The following is an 18867-nucleotide window of genomic DNA, read 5'->3' as shown; positions in this document are numbered from 1 at the left end:
GTGGAACACCTTCAGGCGGTTTGCCCACCTTCACCCCAGGGGGGACAGGGACAGAGTCTCCTTCGTCCTGGCTTTCCTGGCATACTGCCACAAGGAGCTCCATCTGTCCCACAATACCATCAGACTTTATTTAGCGGGCATCCAGCACCACCACATGATCAGTCACCCTAGTCATTCCTCCTTCTTTTCCTCCCAGGCGGTCAAAGCAGTTTTGAGAGGCATTCAGAAGCTCTCTTCCCCTGCCCTTCCCTCCAGACAACCAGTCACAGGGGAATTATTCCAAAAAATTTCTGTCGCCCTAGATGGTAATCCCTTTGGCCCTTTCAGAAGTTCGATCCTCAAAGCCGCTCTCTACCTCAGCTTCTATGGGTTTCTCAGGCCGGGGGAATTCTGCTGCACCTCAGCCCGGAATCCAGGGCCGGTTATCAGCCAGCTCCTCCATAGTTTAGACCACTTCACCTTCTCTCTTCCTTCCTCCAAAACCTCCCAAGTCGGTCCACCGGTACAGATCGAATACTTTAAGTCATTCAATCCTTGGTGCCCAGTGTCCGTGTTCAATCAGCTGCTCTCCACTCTCCATGACAGAACTCCCGATAGCCCCCTACTGCCTTTTCCCGTACGGTCACTGACGTCCGCGCAGTTCATCAGACACATCCGTTCCATAGCTTCGGGTCTGGGGTTCCACGCTGCTTCCATTTCCGGACACTCCTTCAGGATCGGGGCCGCATCGGCAGCCTCCAAACATGGCGTCCCCGCTCACGTCATACGGAAGATGGGACGATGGCAATCTTCCTGTTTTTCCCGCTACATCCCTCATCCACGGGTCGAGATTGCCAAAGCCTTTTCCAGTCTGGTTTTGTAAGCTACAAATAATAAACTGCCTAAAATTCATGTTTTGCCCCCTTTTTTGGCTACCCGCGTCACGTGGCTAAAGGCACACCACTAGCCAAGGTTAGGTTCTACCGTGTCCAGTACACATCCTCTTCCCAACACTTTCCCCGGAGCCTTGACCACAAGTATAGCAGGCTGGATTCCCAGCCTGCATTTGTGGGAGGGGCATAGGGTATTTAGCCGGCTCACGCCCTCCCTCTGGTGTCGGCATCGCCAGTGCCCCACCCGACCCTCCCTATTTTCCAGCTTCACTCAGCTCAGACTCCCTGGGTTAGCCCCCTTTTTTGGCTACCCGCGTCACGTGGCTAAAGGCACACCACTAGCCAAGGTTAGGTTCTACCGTGTCCAGTACACATCCTCTTCCCAACACTTTCCCCGGAGCCTTGACCACAAATATTATATATAACACACACACACACACACACACACACACACACACACACACACACACACACTGAACAAGAATATAGACACAACACTTTCGGTTTTGCGCCCATTTTTACATGAGCTGAACTCAAAGATCTGAAACATTTTCTACATACACAAAAGACACATTACTCTCAAATATTGTTCACAAATCTGTATAAATCTGTGTTAGGGTCCATTAACACGTCCGTAGGTGTTTTGCGGTCCACAAAACACGGACACCGGCAATGTGCGTTCCGCAATTTGCGGACTGCACTTCGCCGGCACTATAATAGAAAATGGCTTTTCTTGTCCGCAATTGCGGACAAGAATAGGACATGGTCTATTTTTTTCAGGAACGAAATTGTGGAAGTGCGGATGCGGACAGCACATAGCATCCATTCCGGCCCCATTGAAAATGAATGGGTCTGCAAAATCCGCAACGCATCCGGAAGAAAATTATGGACGTGTGAATGGACCCTAAGTGAGCACTTCTCCTTTGCCGAGATAATCCATCCCACCTCAGATGTGTGGCATATCAAGGTGCTAAATAGACAGCATGAATATTGCACAGGTGTGCCTTAGACTGCCCACAATAAACGCAGTGCAACACATCTCCGTCACATAGAGTTGATCAGGTTGTTGATTGTGACCTGTGGAATGTTGGTCCACTCCTCTTCAATAGCCGTGCAAAGTTACAGAATATTGTCAGGAACTGGAACACGCTGTCGTATACGCAGATCCAGAGCATCCCAAACATGCTCAATGGGTGACATGTCCGGTGAGTATGCTGGCCATGCAAGAACTGCGATGTTTTCAGTTTCCGGAAATTGTGTACAGATCCTTGTAATATGGGGCCGTGCATTATCATGCTGCAACATGAGGTGATGGTCATGGATGAATGGCACAACAATGAGCCTCAGGATCTCATCACAGTATCTCTGCGCATTCAAAATGCCATCAATAAAATGCACCTGTGTTCGTTGTCCATAACATACGCCTGCCCATACCATAACCCCATCGCCACCACGGGCCACAACATTGACGTGACGAAACTGCTCACCCACATGACGCCACACACGCTTTGTCATCTGCCCTGACCAGTGAAAACCGGGACTCATCCGTGAACAGAACGCCTCTCCAACGTGCCAGACGCCATAGAATGTGAGCATTTGCCCACTCAAGTCGGTTGCAACAATGAACTGCAGTCAGGTCCAGACCCCGATGAGGACGACGAGCATGCAGATGAGCTTCCCTGAGACAGTTTCTGACAGTTTGTGCAGAAATTCTTAGGTTATGCAGACCAATTGTTGCTGCAGCTGTCTGGGTGGCTGATCTCAGACGATCATGGAGGTGAACATGCTGGATGTGGAGGTCCTGGGCTGGTGTGGTTACACGTGGTCTGCGGTTGTGAGGCCGGTTGGATGTACTGCCAAATTCTCTGAAACTCCTTTGGAGACGACTTATGGTAGAGAAATGAACATTCATTGCATGGGCAACAGCTCTGGTAGACATTCCTGCAGTCAGCATGCCAATTGCACGCTCCCCCAAACATTGCAACATCTGTGGCATTGTGCTGTGTGATCAAACTGCACATTTCAGAGTGGCCTTTTATTGTGGGCAGTCTAAGGCACACCTGTGCAATATTCATGCTGTCTAATCAGCACCTTGATATGCCACAACTGTGAGGTGGGATGGATTATCTCGGCAAAGGAGAAGTGCTCACTAACACAGATTTAGACAGATTTGTGAACAATATTTGAGAGTAATGGGTCTTTTGTAGATCAGCTCATGCAAAATGGGAGCAAAACCAAAAGTGTTTTTTATATGAAATGTCAGCCAAACTCGCTAACTTTGGAGGGACCATTTGACCACCTTGTGACAGCAGATGCCGGGACAGAGAAGGATCAGTTAGTTGGATTTTAACATACCAAATCCTTTTTATTCTTGGGGAGGTGAGCAGCTTTCTCCCCTCTCCCCATTCGGAGCACATGCACACTTAAGTGAGCTGAGTGTTGATGTGTATGGGGGCGAGAGAGGCAGGATAGCTGTCAGATGACAGCATTGGTCATCCTTACACCACTTTACTTTTTTATTCTTCTGGGGTGTTGTGTCCATGGTTGGAATTCCTTAAGGATTTATAGTACATGAGCAGGTCTGAACGTAATTTATCTGCCCTTTTAGTGCTGGTATGCAAAAGACCTTTTAACTGTTTTGATGTCTTTCTACACACAGCGTTCTACTGATTTGCATAAATCTGTCTTGTTTTTGGGTCTGAATGGATAAAATACATTTTTACTGTGTTCTCCAACAGGTGCAGAAGTTGCTATGTATGTGCCCCGTTGATTTTCATGGAGTGTTTCAACTGGACGAGAGGCGCAGAGATGCACTTATTGCTTTGGGAATTTTCTTGGTTGAATCTGACCTCCAGGTATTTATCTCTCTTCACCTCTGGCATTGCTGTGTCAATGGGCATTATTTGACTACATCATTTAAAGGCGTTGTCTCAAGGCACCCCCGAAAAACAGCTGATTTTGAAGAGGAAGCCGTGATCAATCATCCAATTCACCTGCAGCAGCCACTGTAGTTTTGTGAGATCCATAGTTGTCCATGTTATTTAAGGTCTTCTCTAGCCCTCCAGAACTGGAGCGGATTGCACAGAGTGAATCTCGGTTCATGCTGCTATAGGGGAGTCCTGAGCAGGGACCCCCTCCTCACTGATGGCAATAAGCCCTAATAAGGCATATGGGCAGGGGTTGTCTTTATAAGGCAACCCCTTAAATATCCTATTAAGGCTAGGTAATGAACCAAGAATGAATGTTCCCTTCCACTCACAACCTGCAAACATGGTAAAAGAAATCCGCTGTCCCTGTAATTAACCAGTTCCTGACCGGGCCATGTACCCCCCCTCTCCTGGCCAAGCATATTTTCAGTTTTTTTTCCGTATATGTGTCTTTGAAATCCATAACTTTTTTCTGTTTGGTTATGTAAGGGTGCGTTCACATGCTGCGGAAAATTGTATCTGAAAATCCACTGGATTATTGCAGATGTTTTGGTGTGAAGTATGGTGCAGATTATGTTGCAGATTTCCTGTATGAGAATCTCTCCGTTAGGTGGCAAACTGATTCTGCAGCAGAAAACCTCACTGAAAAATCTGCATCATAATCCATGTGGATTTTGTTGTGGATTTTTCTGCAGCATTTTCTACTGCAGAATCAGTTTGCCATAGGATAACATGGTGGAAGTCTTGATGTTGCACATTGTCTTGCAGAATTCTTCAAAACGTGTGAAGGCACCCTAAATCGTTTTTATAAGTGATACATGGGGCTTTATTTTTGTTTCATTTCTATTTTGTCATTTATTTATTTATTTTTTAAAAAGGGGGCAAATAGTATGTTTTAAAAAAAAATTCTATAACTAAAATCTTTTTTAATTTCCCCTTTTCATAATGGTTGTTTTGACATATTTCATGTATGGGCTATGGTAGTTTGGGGCAGGGCTAGAAGCTGCATTTTGTTGCCTATTTGTTTTTACATTTTTTTGCATTCTGTGCCCCTATAAGGTCTAATGTAATAGTCTCTGATCAGTTACTTATTAGTATTATTTTTCTGTGTTTTTAGCACAAAGATAATATTGTACCATACCTTCTGAAGCTACTGAGGGGACTTCCAAAGGTACTATGGATAGAGGAGAGCACATCTCGAAAAAACAAGGGTATGTTTGTTCTCCAAAAATGCCACCTTGTCAGATGTATGGTTATATGCACCAGTGACAGTCAATCTACTATTTAAATTAATCAATTCTTTATATAGAGAATAAATGAGAACACAGTGGGGTAGATTTACTTATCCACTCTAAAATGTATATAGTGTAAATGTACACAGACTACCTTTCACAGTGGCACAAGATGGGAGGGAGGAGAGGACCCAAAGTTTTCAGGGGGAGATTACATAAGCAGCATCAGTGTAAAGAGATGAAAGAACCCATGGCAGTCCCTGCAGTAGGATGGGGGAGAGATCCCACACAGACCTCTGCAGAGGTAGAGATCATACATGTCTGTGTTGGCCCTGGAGAGAGATTTCACAGCGCTGGTGAAGGCAGTAGCATCCTGGACACACAGACCTCAGAGCCAGCCAGCATATATAGTTAGGTCCAAAAATATTTGGACAGTGATTTGGGCTCTGCATGCCACCACATTGGATTTGAAATGAAACAACTGAGATTTCAAAGGGTTGAACAAAAATATCCAGTGAAAAATATCCCGTTTAGGAATTGCAACCGTTTTATTTTATTTTTTACAAAGTCTCTTCATTTCAGGGGCTTAAAAGTAATTAAACATTAACACTACCATAAATAAAATGTTCATGTTTAATACTTTGTAGAGAATCCTTTGCAGACAATAACTGCCTGAAGCCTGGAACCCCATTGACATCACCAAACGCTGGGTTTTCCTCCTTTTTGTATTGCTTTGCTAGGCCTTTACTGCAGCTGTCTTGTTTGTAGGTCTTTCTGCCTTAAGTTTTGTCTTAAGCAAGTGACATGCATGCTCGATCGGATTGAGATCGGTTGGTCGACTCGGCCGTTGCAGAATATTCCACTTCATTGCCTTTTAAAACTCCTAGGTTGCTTTCGCCGTTTTGGGTCATTATCTGTACAGTAAAGCACTGTCCAATTAGCCTTGCTGCATTTGGTTGAATCTGAGCAGAAAGTAGAATTCATCCGGCTGTTTCTGTCTTCAGTCACATCAATAAACACTAGTGACCCAGTGCCATTGGAAGCCATGCATGCCCATGCCATCACACTGCCTCCACCATCTTTTATAGAGGATGTGGTGTGCTTCAGATCATGAGCTGTTCCAAGCCTTCTCCATACTTTCTTCTTCCTGTCATTCTTAGTTTTATCTGTCCAAAAAATGCTGTTTCGGAATTGGGCTAGCCTCATTAGATGTTTTTTTTCTGCAAAGTCTAATCTGGCCTTTCTATTTTCAAGGCTGATTAATGGTTTTCACTTTGTGGTGAACCCTCTGTATTTGCTCTCATGAAGTCTTCTCTTTATGGTAGACTTGGATAATGATACACCTACTTCCTGGAGAGTGTTCTTCTGTGATCATCCACCACTGTTGTCTTCGTGGACGTCCAGGACTTTTTGCGTTCCCGAGCTCACCAGTGCACTTTTTTTTTTTTTTTACCAGAATGTACCAAATTGTTGATTTGGCCACTCCTAACATTTCCGCTATCTCTCTGATGGATTTTTTCTTTTTTTCCGCCTAATGATGGTCTGTTTCACTTCCATTGAGAGCTCTGTTGACCGCATGTTGTGGGTTCACAGCAACAGTTTCCAAATGCAAATGCCACACCTAGCATCAACTCCAGACCTTTTACCTGCTTAATTGATGAAGGATTAATGAGGGAATAGCCCATGCAGCCCATTAAATAGCTTTTGAGTTAACTGTCCAATTACCGTTGGTCCCTTGAAAAAGAGGCAGCTACAGATTAAAGAGTAGGATTTGAATACCCTCAAATAAAGCTGACAGTCTGCACTTTAAGCCCATATTGATAATATAACTGTATCTTGAATACGTTCTGGTAAACAGCTAAAATGCCAACATCTGTGTCACTGTCCAAATATTTCTGGACATAACTTGCGTATTAGTGGGAGTGACACATCCACATGAGAAAAGTCTGCAACTATGTGCAGGTTGTAAGTTGAATATCAGGGGGTCTGAAAATGAACGAAGATTGTAACTTTAAACAGTACAACTTTTTTAACCACTGACCTATGTAACCATGTCAGAGGTGTCTTTAATGATCTCAAATTATTCTCTATTACATCTTAACGATCTTCTCTTCACCCCATGACAGGCATGCTTCCAGTAGCTGAGACATTTAGCTTCTGCCTTGTTACTTTACTCTCAGATGTTGCTCACAGAGATGTAACCTTCAGAGGACAGGTAAGACATTCAGGACATTTGGTTTAAAGTGGTTGTCTCATCTCAGACATTGGTGCCATATTGCTATATCAGATAAGTGTGGATCCCACCTTTGGGATCTGCTCCTATCTCTAAATTTGGGCCCCTGAGTGAAGGAGAGTGGATCATGCAAGTGCGGCCTTCCTCCGTTCGTCGCCGTGGGAATTCCAAATATAGCCGAGCGCTGGTCACATAGAAGAAAATGGAGAGGTGGCCTTGAATGTATGGTGCGCTCACCATTCAGCGACAAGCTATATTTAGAACTCCCATGGAAGTAAATGGAGAGGACGCGTGGTGCACTCTGCTTCACTTCGGGGGGCCCCATTCTGGAGATAGGAGCGGGTTGGGACCCGCACCTCTCAGACATTGGTGGCATATCGCTATGGTCTGAGATGAGACAAATGGGTGTGCATTATATGGGGTAACTGAGAAAATATTAAGTTGGGTGCCAGTCTGTAATCTAATGGTTATGGGTCAGATTTCATAACGTGTGATGTTACTACAGAAAAGTCTGTGAGTTGCGTCACTGTTGGTTAATTTGCAAGCCTGGTGTATCATTTACCCCCTAGATAACCCAAGCTTCAGTTGTGCAACATTTTCATATTTTCCAGACCATTTATAGAACCAAACCTGTCTCTGGAAACAGTATTGATAAATCTACCCTCATATTGCCTCACAACTTCCTAAGTTTTCCTTTATGGTGTCAGGATGCGGTGTTTTCCTATATAAATCAAACCTACTAATGTCCCTAGGACCAACTTACACCTTTTAATCCTGCACCTCCTTAATCCTAAAACTTAACCTTTAATCAATAATTATTCTAATATATTAATATATTACTTAAAGGATGCTTTTAAAATTGCCAGTTCGTCTCTGCTTGCACTTGTAGGTATAACTATACTTCCTATTAGTGATCTCTTAGCTCGGAATAAACATTGTTGCCTTACTGGCTGCGCGCTGCCAGTATATTGCTGTAGGTACAATGTATCCTTTGTCTCGTACTGCTGCTTTGCTAGAGACTATACTAAATTAAAACATGAGAACAACGCTGCCCCCCCGACATGTTTCGACGAGTACCAGCGTCTTCAGCGGTTAGGGCAGAGTGTGAGCGTGCTCCCACTCGGCTTAATTACCATCATCACTACTAGAGGGCTGTCCAATAAAGGTCTATTCATCAGTGAACTTCAAATATGATTGGTGTCAATTCCGGTCCTTCCCTCCGGTGTCGTCATTTGTCCAGCCTCTTTTTTCCTGGTTGGTTGCGATCAAAACCATGTCATCAGTACGCGCGACGCATGTTTAGTAGACTTAGATTTTTTCCCCCACAGTCAGTGCCATTGCTCAGGTCATAACACTTAGTATTCGGCACTTCCATATCTAAGTCCTGCGTCTGCGCATGTGTCAGTACTTAGTTGCCTATGCAATCATTTGTTGCCAAAGTGCTTGTCGCTCGACTTAGTCTCTTTATTTACTCTTTCAGCGCTTCCATGTCTATGTCATGCACCTGCGCATGCGTCAGTACTTAGTTACCTATGCTGTCGTTTGGTACCAGAGCGCATGTCACTGGACATAGACTCTTTTTTGCTATTTTTAGCACTCACTATGTATTGCGCATGCGTCAGCACTTAGTGTGATCCTCTATCACTTCCATATCTTTACCGTAAACTAGGGATCGACCGATATAGATTTTTTTTTTAGGGCAGATACCGATAATTTGTGAACTTTCAGGCCGATAGCCGATAATTTATACTGATATTCTGTTAATTTTTATTTAAAAATAAAATAAAAATTCCTACACAAATCTGCTGAAAATGAATGTTTGTTGTTAACGTGTATTTTATATATATTTTTTTTAAATCTTTCTTTCATTTATACTTAATATATTTTTTTTTTTTACTAACTTTTAGCCCCCTTAGGGACTAGAACCCTTGTCCTATTCACCCTGATAGATCTCTATCAGGGTGAATAGGAGCTCACACTGTCCCTGCACACAGCAGCATGGAGCTTACCATGGCAGCCAGGGCTTCAATAGCGTCCTTACACTGCTGGGGCTCCGAACGGAGGAGCAGGGGAGAGGGGATCCTGTGGCCACTGCCACCAATGATTAATACTGGGGTGGGGGGCGCACTGCGCCACCAATGATTAATACTGGGGGGCTTGGGGGGGGGGGGGGGCGCACTGCGCCACCAATGAAGAGAAATCTCTCATTCATTCATATACAGGAGGCGGGTGCTGGCTGCAGAATCACATAGCCGGCTCCCGACCTCTATGAGCGGTAGCTGTGATCTGCGGTAGTTAACCCCTCAGGTGCCGCGGATCGCAGCTACCGCTCATAGAGGTCGGGAGCCGGCTATGTGATTCTGCAGCCAGCACCCGCCTCCTGTATATAAATTAATGAGAGATTTCTCTTCATTGGTGGCCACAGCCCCTCCCCTTCTCTTGTCCTCCCTCCTCTCATTGGCGGCAGCAGCAGCACAGGGGGAGGAGACACTGCTTCCTTCTCCCCTGTGCTGCTGAGGAAACGCGGAGAGCGCTGAGAGCAGCGCGATCTGTGTTCCCCATACGTTATCGGAATATCGGCAAAATAAATGAAAGAGTAAAGAGTAAAACCGATAATCGGTCGATCCCTACCGTAAACCTGCGCCTGCGTTAATACTTAGTTAGTGCCAGGGCGCATATCTCTGGACATAGTCCACTTGTCGCTATTTGGTTTCTCTTACTCATTCACATATCCTGTATACTGCGCCTGCACATAGTGAATACGATTCTCAATCTTGCTATTCCACATGTCTCAAGTCATTATTCTCCAGGCACGGGTTAGTATGTCTCAGGCATGTATTATAGCTTAGTTATTGGTACTGCCAACAGTCCTATCATGTATATGTTAGAACTTCATATCATTCACTGACAATATATAACCTACAGTTACACGTACATTAAAGCCTAATTATCAGTTCTACCATGCTTGCTATGGCATATGTCGGGAAATCAGTGTCTCCCTCATCAGGAAGCCATGAATCATCAGTTTTTTTTATATAGAGTACTTTCTATTTATCGCTTTCAGAACAGTGGCTTTGAGACCGCACATATTTTTTATCGAATTGTCCAATATTATTCAATCCTTTAGCTGGAACAGCTTCACTTATTGATTCCTTCTACGCCTTCATTTATTCTACTCTTTGCGTTATTTTTGCCGAGCAGTTACTCTTGTTTACAATTTGTGTTTTTATTATAATATTTCCTTCTTTTCGGTTTACTAAATAATTTATATTTTTATTTTCTCCTAGGAGGGGGTCCGGGCTACAGGAAGGACGAGTACGTGAAACCTTCATTCAGGCCTCTTGGGGATAAACTATTTAGCAGGTAAATCCATTTTGTCTCTTCTTGCTGAAGCCTTCTGTCTATATCTCCTTTACGTGGGCCTGATTTTATTTTAGTTACTCCCCAAAACTTACAATTCGTGCTGTTTCCTTTATGTTTTTCTCCCATATGTCTGGCTAGGCTTGTATCTTCTCTCGTATTGATGCTGCTCAAGTGTCTAGAAATCCGTCTTCTTAGTTCTTGAGTAGTTTTTCCTACGTACAGTCTGGGACAATCACATTTAATGATGTACACCACTCCTTTCGTTTTACAATTTATGTAGTCTCTTATTTCATAATTCCTCCCATCCACCGGATTCTCAAACGTTTTTGTGATATTCATTCGACCACAAAAGGTGCAGTCTCCACATGGGTATGATCCCTTGTGATTTAGCCAAGTTGTTTTATGTACTTTTTTATGGGGTTGATAGTGGCTGTGAACTAGCATTTCTCTCATATTTCTTCCCCTTCTGTAAGCTATCATGGGGTATCGTGGTATCACTTCCTGTATATCGCTATCTGCTTGTAAAATATGCCAATGAAGTCTCAAGATCTGTTTTACGATACTGTGCTCAGTATCATATGTTCCTATACAGCGTATGATTTTTTTATTTTATTTTTTCTCCTCTTTTTTGAGTTCTACCTGCTAGTAGTTCCAATCTTCCCATCTTTCTTGCTTTATTGTATGCTCTATGTAGGCACTTCTTGGAGTAGCCTCTACTATAGAAGCGTGAATACAATGTGCTGCTTTCTCTTTCAAATGCTTCCTCTGTAGAGCAGTTCCGCCTGGCTCTTAAATACTGCCCCACTGGAATTCCCTTTTTAAGGGGTTCAGGATGGAAGCTTTGCCAATGCAGGAGATTATTGGTAGACGTTGGTTTTCGGTATATTTCTGTTTGGATACTGCCGTCAGATGCAATAGTATCTTGAGATCCAGGAAATTTAAAGTGCTCTTGTGTATTTCTGCTGTAAATCTCATTCCAATTTGATTGTCATTAAGATGACAAACAAATTCATAAAAAAGTGCTTCTGTGTCATCCCAAAAAATCATTATATCATCGATATATCCCAAAATAAAATGTGTTGAGTGTACTTATTATATGTGTCTGTGAAAACTATACGGTCTTCCCACCACCCTAGAAAAAGATTAGCAAAACTAGGTGCACAAATCGTACCCATAGCGGTGCCAGTTGTCTGTAAATAATAGTTGCCATTAAATATAAAATAATTGTGCTCCAAAAAAAACTTCAAAAGTGCAATAACAAAACAATTGTGCTCGTGATATTGAACCCCTTTAGTGCTGAGATAATGCTCAACTGCCTGTATTCCCAGGTTGTGCTGAATGCTGGTATACAGAGCCTCAACATCCAAGCTTGCTATAAACGTTTGTGGGTTTACTTGTATAGGAACATATGATACTGAGCACAGTATCGTAAAACAGATCTTGAGACGTCATTGGCATATTTTACAAGCAGATAGCGATATACAGGAAGTGATACCACGATACCCCATGATAGCTTACAGAAGGGGAAGAAATATGAGAGAAATGCTAGTTCACAGCCACTATCAACCCCATAAAAAAGTACATAAAACAACTTGGCTAAATCACAAGGGATCATACCCATGTGGAGACTGCACCTTTTGTGGTCGACTGAATATCACAAAAACGTTTGAGAATCCGGTGGATGGGAGGAATTATGAAATAAGAGACTACATAAATTGTAAAACGAAAGGAGTGGTGTACATCATTAAATGTGATTTGTCCCAGACTGTACGTAGGAAAAACTACTCAAGAACTAAGAAGACGGATTTCTAGACACTTGAGCAGCATCAATACGGGAGAAGATACAAGCCTAGCCAGACATATGAGAGAAAAACATAAAGGAAACAGCACGAATTGTAAGTTTTGGGGAGTAACTAAAATAAAATCAGGCCCACGTAAGGAGATATAGACAGAAGGCTTCAGCAAGAAGAGACAAAATGGATTTACCTGCTAAATAGTTTTTCTCGCCCATATTCCTTGGGGGACACAGGAAACCATGGGTATAGCTCTGCTCCCTAGGAGGCGTGACACTAAGCGAAAGCTGTAAGCCCCTCCTCAATCAGCTATACCCTTCAGCCTGGAGAAGAGACTGCCAGTTTTTGCTTAGTGTCCAAGGAGGCAAGACACCCCCTGCTTATGCAGGGTTGTTATCCTATGATTTTTATTTTTACGTATTTGTTGTTTTTAACTCGGTTTTTTTCTACCTACAGGGACAACAGAGGCGCATTAGACCCCTCTGTTTCTCCCGGGGTTGAGTTGCGCCAGTGCCGGTAATTCCGCACTGCCGCCTCCCCCACAGAAGACAAGGTGGACCAGGGCAGCCTCGCTCCCCTGCGTCCCGCCAGCTCAGGGTCACCCGCACGCCAAGTCCCTCCCCCGGCTTCCTGCCACCGCGGTGCCAGGAGCTGAAGGGGCGACCCCCGCTGGATGGACTGAGGGCGAAGACAGCGTATGGTGAGAGTGGCTGCTCCAGCCTCCCCTTCCTCCCTCCCACCGCTGCTACCAACATGGCCACTGTTACATGGCCACTGCTACAATCCCGGACAACCCACCCCCCGCCCCCCGCCACGGAATATCGGGACGTTACCGGGCTTAGTTGGAGGGCAGTCCTAGAACGCTGCCTTACAGGGACGGCTGCAGACATGCAAGCCGTCTGCTACATCTAGGCGCGGTGGGAGCCGTTTTTTCCTGGCATGAACGGCGCCATGTCATGGCCGGCACTTCAACATCCTTGGGGGTTAAAATCATTTTGCCGCGCGCGCGGCTCTGCTTCGGCTTCAGCGCGGCAGAGGGGGGGCGGAGCTTCCTTACACATTCAGCTCCGTGCTGCTGCGCTCCGCTACTTCCGGGTTCATCTCTCTGCCGTGCGATCCTGAAGCCATTCAGCTCCGTGCTGCTGCCTCTCCTCCACAGCCTCCTCAGTCTGTTCCCCTTACAGCTGCCGCTTGTATCTCCGGGTCTGGTAGGACTGTTTAACCCCCTCCGTGCCACAGTACTGTTGCTTGGTTCTCACTTTTAAGTGCAACATCTTTCCACCATGTCAGACCCTTCTGCAGCCGCCAAGCCATGGTACCATGCCTGTACTGCTTGTAGGGAACCCTTTCCCCGGGGGCAGTCTGATCCGCACTGTACTGCATGCCGAGCTCCACCGCAGCCTCAGTCGCCCGCTGTGTCGCTCCCTGCTTCCTCTGACCCGCCTGACTGGGCTAGATCCCTGTCCCAGGCCGTGGAAAGCCTCACTCATGTCGTGGGCCGCCTAATAGACAGGCCACCTACCCCGCAGGACGCCACTCTGACTGTCGCGCCCTCCGGGTCCACTGCTTCTGCCGCTGCAGCGGGTTCACCCTCTCCTAGTGACCCCTCCCGAGCTAGGCACTCTCAGAAGCGTATTAGAGTAGAGCGAGCCTCCTCCTCGGATGCCTCCCTCTCCCCGCCACGCGTGCGCACCCAGACGAGCCTCTCCTCTCCAAAGGATTCGCTCTCTGAAGGTGAATTGGCGGCTTCAGATTTGGAAATGGACTCGGCCCTGCCGTCCAAGCTAGCCTCAGCGATGGGTCAACTCATCTCTGATATACGTGACACCTTTAAGGTGCAGGATGACCCCCCTAGCTCGGACGCAGCTAGCGTCTCCTTTATCAGACCCAGGCAGGCCTCAAAAGTCTTTCCAATCCACTCTGATTTCTCCTCCGTGGTGTCTAAGGCTTGGGCTCGCCCGGACGCCCGTTTTGTCAACCCAAAGAAGCTGGACATTTGCTATCCTTTTCCAGCCGATGTCGTGGCCACCTGGTCTTCCCCACCCAAGGTGGACCCCCCTGTGGCCCGGCTGTCAAAGAACACGGCCATCCCTGTTCCCGACGGGTCCTCTCTTCAGTCAGCGGAGGACCGTCGCATGGAGACCCTGTCCAAGGGCATTTTTGCTGCCTCCGGTTCTGCCCTCAGACCGGTTTTTGCCTCTGCTTGGGCAGGGAAAGCAATCTCTGCTTGGGGTACGCAGCTGGAACAGGAGTTGGACTCGGACATCCCCATCCAGGACCTACGTTCCTTGGCCCAGCTTATTATTCGGGCCGGGAATTTTGTCTGTGAGGCCTCCCTTGATGCGGGAGCCCTTATTGCACGCTCCTCCGCCCTGGCAGTTGCCGTCAGGAGGGAGCTCTGGCTGAAGGTCTGGAAAGCGGACGCTGCCTCCAAACGTTCCTTGGCGGGGCTACCGTTTGCGGGTTCCCGCCTTTTCGGGGTCCGCTTAGACGAACTTATTTCAGAGGCCACGGGTGGTAAAAGCACCCATCTTCCTCAACCCCAAGCCAGGGGCGCCCCCCGCGGACGCCCTGGTGCGTCTCGTTTTCGGTCCTCCCGCAGGGCCTCTGGGGCTCCCACCACAGCTGCCGCTTCGGCTCCTCCCCAGGACAAGCGTAGGAAGCCGTTTTTTCGGGCGCAGCCCTCCTGGCGCAAGCCGCAGGCTGCCCGCACACCCGCAGCAAAACAGTCCTCTGCCTGAAGGCGCGCCCCCACCCACCCGGGTGGGGGGCCGGCTCCTCCTTTTCAAGGACGTCTGGATGGCTCACGTCTCCGACGCCTGGGCCCTCGAAATTGTGTCCTCCGGATACAAAATCGAATTTGCATCCTTCCCTCCGGATCGGTTCTTTCGCTCCCGCCCCACGCGAGACCCGAAAGACGCGGCTGCGTTCTCCGCGGCCGTTCAAGCCTTACTGGACAGGGGGGTGATTACCCCCGTTCCTCTAGAGGAAAGATTCCAAGGGTTCTACTCGAACCTCTTTGTAGTTCCCAAGAAGGGAGGTTCGGTGCGGCCCATTTTGGACCTCAAAAAGCTCAACCGTTTTCTCCTCCTTCGACGGTTTCGGATGGAGTCCCTCCGCTCCGCGGTGGCTTCCCTGGAGCAGGGAGATTTCATGTCTTCCATCGATATACAGGATGCCTACCTCCATGTTCCGGTAGCCCAGTGTCACCATCGCTTCCTTCGATTCGCCGTGGGGGACCTCCACTTCCAATTTGTCGCCCTTCCCTTTGGACTGGCAACAGCCCCCCGGGTGTTCACCAAGGTCCTGGCCCCGGTTTTAGCCTTACTCCGTTCCAGGGGTGTTTTTCTGCTACCGTACTTGGACGATATCCTCATCAAGGCTCCGTCCCTTTCTCAAGCGGTTGCCAGCGTGGATCTCACTCTAGAGACTCTGGCGAGGTTCGGTTGGGTCATCAACTTCCCCAAGTCCTCTCTTCCCCCCTCCAGACAACTCGTCTTCCTGGGAATGCTTTTAGACACGGGAGCGGCGGAGGTACGTCTTCCCTCGGAAAAACGTCTGATCCTCCGTGGGGCGGTTCGGGGTCTCCTTCTCCACCGTCGACCGTCCTTCCGCTTCTGCATGCGGGTATTGGGGCAGATGGTTGCCTGCTTCGAGGCGATCCCATTTGCGCAGTTTCACTCCCGCCCTCTCCAACGGGCGATCCTCTCCTCCTGGGACAAATCGCCGCAGTCTCTGGATCATCCCTTCCATCTTTCGCCTCCGGTGCGGTCATCTCTCCGCTGGTGGTTACAGTCCCCTCTTCTGGGCAGGTCCTTTCTGCCACTCAACTGGTTGGTGGTTACAACCGATGCCAGTCTCTCGGGCTGGGGAGGCGTGTTTCCTCCCCGATCCGTCCAGGGCTTTTGGTCTCCATCGGAGTCCAAACTCTCGATCAATGTCCTGGAACTGAGAGCGGCCCTTCTGTCTCTACGACACTGGACTCATCTGCTGAAGGGTCATCCAGTTCGTGTACAATCAGACAACGCCACGGCCGTGGCGTACATAAACCACCAGGGGGGCACTCGCAGCGCTGCAGCGATGCGAGAGGTCACCAGCATTCTCCGTTGGGCGGAAGCCCACGTCCCGGCCCTATCTGCAATTTTTATTCCAGGGGTGGACAATTGGGCGGCGGACTTCCTCAGTCGCACCACCGTCGACCCCGGCGAGTGGTCTCTTCACCCGGAGGTATTCGAGGCCATTTGCCTTCGTTGGGGCATTCCGGACGTGGACCTCATGGCCTCAAAATTCAATCACAAGGTCCCCGCCTATCTGTCCAGGGCCAGGGATCCGGGAGCTTGCGGAGCCGACGCCCTCGTTCTTCCTTGGCGAGGCTTCGCGCGCCCATACATATTCCCTCCCATCCCTCTCCTGCCCAAGGTCCTTCGGAAGATCGCGGCGGAAGGCGTCTCGGTGATTCTGGTCGCTCCGGACTGGCCCCGCCGGTCTTGGTATGCCGACCTCATGCTGCTCCTGGCAGACGCGCCCTGGCCACTGCCCGCCAGGGAAGATCTTCTCTCTCAGGGACCGATCTTCCACCCGCGTTTAGGGTCCCTACGTTTGACGGCGTGGTTGTTGAGACCACCGTCCTGACACGTAGGGGCTTTTCTGCGGACGTCGTCCGCACCATGATCCGCGCCCGTAAGCCGTCCTCTTCTAGGATCTATTATAGGACCTGGAGGACTTTTTTGGGGTTCTGTGCCGAGCTGGGGATTCCTCCGCTCCGCTTTTCTCTCCCCACCGTTTTGTCCTTCCTGCAGAGCGGACTGGCCCAAGGTCTAGGCCTTAGTTCTTTGAAGGGTCAGGTATCTGCGCTGTCCATTTTGTTTCAGCGCCCACTGGCCCCCCTTGGTCCTGTCAAGACCTTCCTTCAGGGCGTGGCTCACGCGGTTCCCCCGTATCGCCCTCCGGTACCGCCCTGGGACCTGAACCTGGTTCTCTCAGCGCTCCAGGCTTCTCCTTTCGAGCCTCTGCGGACGGTTTCCTTGCGACTTCTGTCCTGCAAGGTTATTTTCCTTGTAGCCATCACCTCTCTTCGGAGGGTGTCCGAATTGGCTGCACTCTCCTGTCTGGAACCTTTCCTAGTGTTCCACCAGGACAAGGTGGTTCTTCGTCCGGTCCCTTCCTTCCTTCCTAAGGTGGTCTCCGCCTTTCATCTGAACGAGGACATCGTTCTCCCCTCTTTGTGTCCTTCCCCTTCCCATCCGCGGGAGAGGAAGCTTCATCGCCTGGACGTTGTCAGGGCGCTCAAGATTTACCTGGAAGTAACCAGCTCTTTCAGGCATACTGACTCGCTCTTTGTGGTCCCGGAAGGGTCGCGCAGAGGGATGGCGGCATCCAAAGTTGCTATCGCTCGTTTTGTCAAGATGGCTGTTACTGAGGCTTATCTCGCCAAGGGCAGGGTTCCTCCCCTTGGTGTTACCGCTCACTCCACTAGAGCGGTCGGGGCTTCCTGGGCTCAGAGAAATCGGGCTTCTTCGGAGCAGATTTGCAAGGCGGCCACTTGGTCCTCCTTGCACACCTTCACCAAGTTCTACAGGGTGCATACTCATGCGTCGGCTGACGCTGCTTTAGGCCGTCTGGTGTTGCAGGCGGCAGTTGATTGATGCCTCTGGTGTTGGTTGAGTTTGTTCTGGTCCCTCCCTTCTGGGACTGCTCTGGAACGTCCCATGGTTTCCTGTGTCCCCCAAGGAATATGGGCGAGAAAAGGAGACTTTTGTATTACTTACCAGTAAAGTCTCTTTCTCGCTCTTCCTTGGGGGACACAGCACCCGCCCTTCATTGGGTTACAGTTGTGGTTCCGGCTTGGTTGCCCCCGTTGGGGCTCGACAGTTCTTTTTCCGGTTGGTGGTTATCTTTCACTACTTGGACACGCAACTGGCAGTCTCTTCTCCAGGCTGAAGGGTATAGCTGATGGAGGAGGGGCTTACAGCTTTCGCTTAGTGTCACGCCTCCTAGGGAGCAGAGCTATACCCATGGTTTCCTGTGTCCCCCAAGGAAGAGCGAGAAAGAGACTTTACTGGTAAGTAATACAAAAGTCTCCTTATCCCCAAGAGGCCTGAATGAAGGTTTCACGTACTCGTCCTTCCTGTAGCCCGGACACCCTCCTAGGAGAAAATAAAAATATTAATTATTTAGTAAACCGAAAAGAAGGAAATATTATAATAAAAACACGAATTGTAAACAAGAGTAACTGCTCGGCAAAAATAACGCAAAGAGTAGAATAAATGAAGGCGTAGAAGGAATCAATAAGTGAACCTGTTCCAGCTAAAGGATTGAATAACATAGGACAATTCGATAAAAAATATGTGCGGTCTCAAAGCCACTGTTCTGAAAGCGATAAATAGAAAGTACTCTATATAAAAAAACTGATGATTCATGGCTTCCTGATGAGGGAGACCCTGATTT

The 18867-nt window shown here is 48.0% G+C and overlaps 1 protein-coding gene across 1 annotated transcript in view; it reads left to right on the top strand.

The window, feature by feature from the left end:
* The window catches only part of PI4KA (phosphatidylinositol 4-kinase alpha), a 171429-nt gene that overhangs the window by 17820 nt on the left and 134742 nt on the right, over window positions 1–18867 (top strand). Inside the window, 3 exon segments of the mRNA XM_040416365.1 lie at window positions 3611–3727; window positions 4917–5010; window positions 7158–7246. Coding sequence (XP_040272299.1) covers window positions 3611–3727; window positions 4917–5010; window positions 7158–7246 — 300 coding nt within the window.

The sequence above is a fragment of the Bufo bufo genome, chromosome 2, assembly GCF_905171765.1.
Source record: "Bufo bufo chromosome 2, aBufBuf1.1, whole genome shotgun sequence".
In the NCBI taxonomy this organism is placed as follows: domain Eukaryota; kingdom Metazoa; phylum Chordata; class Amphibia; order Anura; family Bufonidae; genus Bufo; species Bufo bufo.
This window is presented reverse-complemented; position numbering and strand designations above follow the sequence as displayed.